This window comes from Sturnus vulgaris, chromosome 18 (assembly GCF_052056855.1).
Source record: "Sturnus vulgaris isolate bStuVul1 chromosome 18, bStuVul1.hap1, whole genome shotgun sequence".
In the NCBI taxonomy this organism is placed as follows: Eukaryota; Metazoa; Chordata; class Aves; order Passeriformes; family Sturnidae; genus Sturnus; species Sturnus vulgaris.
In genome coordinates, this window is record NC_142260.1 from 12,338,669 (window position 1) to 12,345,678 (window position 7,010).

The 7,010-nt window shown below is 44.9% G+C and overlaps 1 protein-coding gene across 1 annotated transcript; it reads left to right on the forward strand.

The window, feature by feature from the left end:
- Positions 1-341: 341 nt before the first annotated feature.
- On the forward strand, positions 342-5,041 carry KCNA4 (potassium voltage-gated channel subfamily A member 4). Its single transcript, XM_014884570.2, has 2 exons — positions 342-517; positions 1,329-5,041. Exon 2 carries the CDS (start codon positions 2,131-2,133, stop codon positions 4,111-4,113), a length of 1,983 nt encoding a protein of 660 aa, XP_014740056.1. The 5' UTR covers positions 342-517; positions 1,329-2,130; the 3' UTR covers positions 4,114-5,041.
- The last annotated feature ends 1,969 nt before the right edge of the window (positions 5,042-7,010 follow it).

The window sequence follows — 7,010 nt, forward strand, 5'->3', positions numbered from 1 at the left end:
CGCACAACAAGTGGATGGAGCGGGCGGGAGCCGGCTGAGCCCCGGACGTGTCGGGGGCAGGAGCCGCACGGAGCCACCCCCGTCCTGCCGCCGCTGGAGCCCGGCTCCGCGCACGGATTACCCAGCGCTGCTTTACAGACCTGCTGCGGGAGCCGCACTCGCAGAGACTGGGGATCGCGCCTGCCCCTTCATTCCGCCTCACACACACAACAAGCACACGCACACCGCCTTCGATTTTCCCCCTGGGGACGAGAGCCGCGCTCGCTGCCTTGTCGCCGATGCCGAGGCGAGCGGGAGCGGCTGTGGCGGTGACGAGTGCCCGCAGCCCCGGCCGCCTCCCCGGCTCGCTGCCCGCGCTCTCCCGGCAAGGAGGGGCAGGAATAAGTCGTCAACCTGTGGTGCGCACTGACCACAGCCACCTGCGACTGTGGATCAGCCGGCACAGCCTCCTCAGGACTGCTGTCACCCGCTCCTTACACTGGCGGGGACAGCGCTGCTATTTCTCTGCCTAGGATCAGTAAGTATAACAGCGTTTTTAGGATCTTCTTCTGCATGACACGTAGGTACGATTTTAAAAATAGCGTCATTTAATAGATCGCGCTCACCTTCTCTCGTGTATTAATAGATGTGGCTATAAATGAGGCTTCTGTTTCAAAGGGGGGTGTGAGGGGCTGTGTATTTGTGTGTGTGTGCTTGCATGTAGATGTTGCTTCAGTGCACCTGCAGTTGTTTTCTTGACATCACGGTATTTTCACTTGGCTGAGCATTGTACGTGCCTGTTTCCAAATTAAATCCAGGGAGATGTTCATTGTGATCGGAACACAATTCTGCTGTAGATTAAAATGTAACATTCTCACATTTGATGTGTTTCTGCAAATACAACAAAAGCTCTTCGTGTAGATACATTTATTCTTTAATGTTTCATATGGATATATGTAGGTGTATCTCTTACGTATGTGCTCAAAGACCTGAATGCATTGTGTGTTGCAGTATTTTTATTAGTGTTTATATGTGTTGGTGTTTCAGAAGCATGCATATGTTTGTGTATGGATGCAAGTGCTTATATGGGTGGGGATTTTGTATCTGTCTCTATATATATGTGACATACCCACCCACATCCTTACCCACAGAGTCGTTCAAAATCTCTGTGCATGTGATGTGGGTGTGTGTGTAATGTAGAAGTGTGAATAGTGTGGGCAGGAGAAGATTTGAATGCCATGGTAATAGATGACACAGTTTCATTTGATCGGTATGACCTTTTAGGAAAACAATCCAATATTTTCCCTTTTTGTTTTGTTTATTTTTGTGTGTTTGTGCATGTGCCTCAGGTTAAGTGCTTCTTCTGCATGACCATAACCAAAGGGTGACCCATCCACTCCCTTATGTCCTATGGGGACCTCAGAGCCAGTTTCTCAGTCTTCATCTCCTCCTCCTCCTCCACTCCTCCTCCTCCTCTTACCACTGCTGCTGATGCCCTGGGTGCTGCTCCCAGGTTTGAGACATTGTTGACAGGCTGAAGAAAGGATTTGCAAAGACCTCCTCACTGTGTAAATGAAGTGATGGCTGGAATTAACTTCAACTCTCCAAGTAAAGATATTAAACAGTAAGCTTGCTAGGCCAAAGCATTACCAGGAACAAATAATGAAGAAAGAGACTATTTGCATTTGGTTTCAAAGATGAGCTAAAACCATCTGTGGAGAACAGGTATCCTTTTGTTTGCATATTTTTTTTTTCCTGAGGAATGCAGCCTTTATAGCCCGTGAGGCAGTCATGATCCTGATCAGATACAGCTGTGGTTGCTGCAGGAGATAAATGAAAATAAAGGGGCTAGGTGGATGGAAGAACAAGGTCTCAGCTGTTCTCTGGTTCATTTTGAGAATTTCATCTTTTCTCATTAGCAAAACAGTGGCTTGTGTCAAACATTCCGGAGAACAAGAAAATGCGGATCTGTGGTTTTCCAAAGTCCAGATTCAGTGTTACAACCGTGTTGCCATACTCGATGCCCGGGGGACTGTCCTCCAAATGCAAATGGCTTTGAACTTCCCAGTGAAAGTTAAGGTGACACCGTAAATAGAACAAAACCTTATTACAGTAAGCGATTCAAACAAGCAGAAAAGAAGCGGTTTCAAGATGGAGGTGGCCATGGTGAGCGCAGACAGCTCGGGGTGTAACACCCACATGCCCTACGGATACGCGGCCCAGGCGCGGGCCCGGGAGCGGGAGCGGCTGGCGCAGTCCAGGGCGGCCGCGGCTGCGGCCGTCGCGGCGGCCACGGCGGCGGTGGAAGGTGGGGCAGCAGGTGGAGGGGGGCCGTACCACCACTACCATCAGGAGCAGAGTCGCGGGGCGTCCTCCTCGCACGGCGGGAGCGCGTCGCGCAGCAGCCTGCCCCACCGCCAGAGTGGTAAGAGGAGGAAGAAAGGCAAAAAGAGGAGCCACCACTTGGGGAGTAGGGAGTGTGGGGCCTCCTTCCCCTGCTCTGAGCTGCTGCCGCTCAGCGGTTCTGAGGAGAGAATACTGAAGGACTTGAGTGAGGAGGAAGAGGAGGATGAAGATGAGGATGAAGACGATGAGGAAGAAGGAAAGCTCTACTACAGTGATGACTATGGGGAGGATGAGTTTTCGTACTCGGACCAGCCACCTGATGATGGTGGAGGCCCTGGGGGTTACAGCTCTGTCCGCTACAGCGAGTACGAGTGCTGTGAGCGCGTGGTGATCAACGTGTCGGGACTGCGCTTTGAGACCCAGCTGAAGACATTAGCCCAGTTCCCGGAGACGCTGCTGGGGGATCCAGCCAAGCGGGGCAGATACTTTGATCCTCTCAGGAACGAGTACTTCTTTGATAGGAACCGACCCAGCTTTGATGCCATCCTGTACTACTACCAGAGCGGGGGTCGGCTGAAGAGGCCGGTCAATGTACCCTTTGACATCTTCTCTGAGGAGGTGAAGTTCTACCAACTTGGGGAGGAGGCCATGCTCAAGTTCAGGGAGGATGAAGGCTTTGTCAAAGAGGAAGAGGAAAAGGTTTTGCCGGAGAATGAGTTTAAGAGGCAGGTTTGGCTGCTGTTTGAGTACCCAGAAAGCTCCAGCCCAGCCAGAGGCATTGCCATTGTCTCTGTCTTGGTCATCTTGATCTCCATCGTCATCTTTTGTCTGGAGACTTTACCAGAGTTCAGAGATGACAAAGAATTCGTCATGTCCCTGAGCTTAGGGAAGGGGCTTTCCAACGAGTCTCTTCGCCTGGACGCTGGGGAGCACACCATCTTCAATGACCCTTTCTTCATTGTAGAGACCGTGTGCATCATTTGGTTCTCCTTTGAGTTTACAGTGCGCTGCTTTGCATGTCCGAGCAAAGCACACTTCTTCAAGAACGTCATGAACATCATAGACATTGTGTCCATCTTGCCTTACTTCATCACCCTGGGCACGGACCTGGCGCAGGAGCAGGGCAGTCAGCAGGCCATGTCCTTTGCCATCCTGAGGATCATCCGTCTGGTCAGGGTGTTTCGCATCTTCAAGCTCTCCAGGCACTCCAAGGGTTTGCAGATCCTGGGTCACACGCTCAGGGCCAGCATGAGGGAACTTGGCCTCCTCATCTTTTTTCTTTTTATCGGAGTCATTTTGTTTTCCAGTGCTGTTTACTTCGCAGAAGCTGACGAGCCTGCCACCCATTTTCAAAGCATCCCAGATGCCTTTTGGTGGGCTGTAGTGACCATGACTACAGTTGGTTATGGGGACATGAAACCCATAACTGTGGGTGGGAAAATAGTCGGGTCCCTGTGTGCCATTGCAGGAGTGTTAACCATTGCTTTACCAGTGCCAGTGATTGTCTCCAATTTTAACTATTTCTACCATAGAGAAACTGAGAATGAAGAACACACACAGATGATGCAAAATGCGGTCAGTTGCCCTTACCTCCCAACAAATTTACTGAAGAAATTTAGAAGCTCATCATCTTCATCCACAGAGGATAAATCAGAGTATTTGGAGATGGAAGAAGGAGTTAAAGAATCTCTTTGTGTAAAGGAGACTAAAAGTCAGGACACGGGCAATAGCAGTGAGTCAGAGAAGAAAAACTGTGTAAATTCAAATTCTGTGGAAACTGATGTGTAATTTTGAGCGTTTCCAAATATATTTATGCATTAAAGAGTGCAGTGAAAATAATGAAATATGCAAACAAGAGTCTGCAGCATACAATAGTATGCCATTTAATGGTTAAATACAAATAAAAAGCATTGCTAAACATGTATTACATATCAAGTAAATGGTACAACTTGAGGAAAGGATTGCTAGATCTGATACATTTTCAGACTTTATATTTTTATTAGAATGCAAGTGTTTTGCACATGAGGCTAAAAAATTTATTAAAACCAAGTCAGTTTTAAAGTGGGTGCATGAACTGTCGACATCACTAATAACAGCTCTGTGGTAAAAGTTGGCATTCAGAGGTATTTACTATGTAAGAAACAATGAAGTTTGGTAGTCATTTATCTATTTATCAGTGCTTTAATAGCAGCTACCATAAATCATTGGATACCATAGTCATTGTTTTTCAAATGGTAAATTTATTGTAAAAAGATATTCTACAGAAGATAGATCTAAATTTTTTTTTCTTGAAATCTATAATGCTTGTTTTTAACTGGAAATTTACTTTGAAAAGGCTGTTGACCCTCCAGAAATTGTTTATTTTTATAACTCTCTTTGGAGGCATTGCAGCATTTGTTGTCTAATAATGAAAGAAATGAAGTAAGAGAATCGTTAAACCTGGTCTGACTGCAAAGGCAAAATGACTGGAATGCTCTTTTGCACTACTTTATATGCTGGAGATATATTGAAAGAGACTTCATACTGTGAATGTTTACTAATGTAATAGTTCAATGACAATCATTGGAAGAGTGAATTCTGCATCATATTTTATTGTTTCTTCTTTCTCTGTGATGCTGATGGCAAAACAGCTAACATTACATTAATTCCACACTCTTTTTAATTATGGATATCTGTGATCTGGAAAAGGATTGTGAAGTAAAATTTTCTAATCAAATTGATTTGAAATCGGTGTTTTCTCCTGATGCCCTCAAGAAGTATCAACCTAATTTATATCTTTTTTTTTCTGCTTAATTTAGCATTCAGAATCTATGATTAGTACATGCACTTTGTCAGTATTGAGGAAATTCCGTGTATGGGAGGAGAAGGTAGAAGTAATAAGATACTCAGTTGCTACAGTACTGACAATTAAGGATTGCTAACTTTTAATAATGTGCTATTATTGGTGCTGCATTTTCCCTTGATCACAGCTTTCACCCATGTATATTTGAAGCAACATTTAAGATCTAAAACAGGCATTTTGGGCTTCAAAATGAACGTATTGGGTCCCATGGAGTCCTTGTGAAAATATTCCATGGTTTCTTTTCACTGATTCTTAGGCCAGCTGTGTTTTACTATGTGTCAAAACCTCCCATTGCCCTTCCTAGGAGGTTCAGGTAGGTAAAGGTTACCTGGCTTGCAGTATATTCCAGAGTCCAGAATGAGATAAGTAAGATATTGCTGCACACAACATAAATAACAGATTCAGAACGAGTTTTTTTTTCAGACTTACCATTACCAAGGGAAGGCACAATTAAACTGTAACTGTTTATGAAGAGGCACTGTGGAACATTCCAGATGATAAAACTTGAACCAAATTGGCATATGCACTTTAAGGTCTGGGATAGGCTATTATGGGAGAAAAAAAGGACTTACCAACACCACAGAATTACAGTAGTTTGCAACATTCATTGAAAGCTGAGTGGAGGGTTTTTGCAGGGGGAGAACTTGTTAGTGACTGACTTACAGCAACAACAAAAGCACTCTGAATTGGGCATCCACGATATTACACATGATCCATGAGATAAGTCTTGTTTGCTGAATCCAGTGGCACCAAACAGAGCTGCAGACATAGGCTTCTCTTTAATGGTTGGGTTTTGCCTTCATAGTTTTTCTGTGAGTCTCTTAAAAAAATTTCTCTGCTTGTCTTCTTTTGCATTGCAGAAAAATAAAAAAAAAAGACACACACAAAAGACTGCGTTGTGCTGAGCCCTGCTTCAAAATGTGTGTTTAAGTGTCTGATTCCTAATTTAAAAACCTTGAACAGGCTTCACTATATTTTGGATGTGAAGCATTAAAAAGAGCTCATTTTTATTATGGTGGTGTTAATTCCAACTGTGTTTTGAATGAAGCGATTCAGGAATTTTATGTAACGAGCATTTGCCAAAATTTAATATTACATTTCACTCTGGCTCACCTGAGTTAAATGTGCTAAATACTTTTTTCTCCAGGGGCAGTATCAGCAGTGAGGATGAGCCAGTAACAATCTGTAACTGGAAGTATTTCTTTCACAGATAGCAGTTAATGGCCTAAAGGGCACGAGGGTTCTCTTCCTGAAAGGCTTGGTACTAGTTCTGTCTGACACCAGAGACCATTTGGTGCCTGGGACCATGGCAACGAGGTAGAAGTGAAAGAAATACTGACTAGGTAAATAAAGAACTTAGAGAAAATAAGTAGTATGTGTTTGCAGTATTGACTGGTTGAAAAGGGAGGTGGTTTATAAGAGATGGGATTTCAGACCTCTAATGGAAATAAGAAAACTCTTTGAATCACTTTTAAAATACACTCATACTGCAGACACGGAGCTCAGCATGAGGGGAGTGCTCCAGCCCGTTGTTCAGCTGCTCTGCTCCCTTTTAATTTAAAACAAGTGTGCAGTGTCTGTGCTGTGCTGTTTTCAGAGCAGTACCTTGCCCTCAGAAGGAGAAGCTCTGACTGTAGGGTCTCGGTGCAGTCGGCAGAGCAGCATCCTGGCTGTGTCTCCTACTCACTGCAGTGCTGTGGAGCTCTGTCCTCAGGTGTGGTGGAGCCACCTGCAGAGAATAAACCTCTGCACTTGCTCATGATAAATAAGAGCTCTCTAGAGCTCAATGCTAGGCTGTGCTATCAGTTTGGTAGGGCATTTTCAATCACAGAAAGAATTGTGC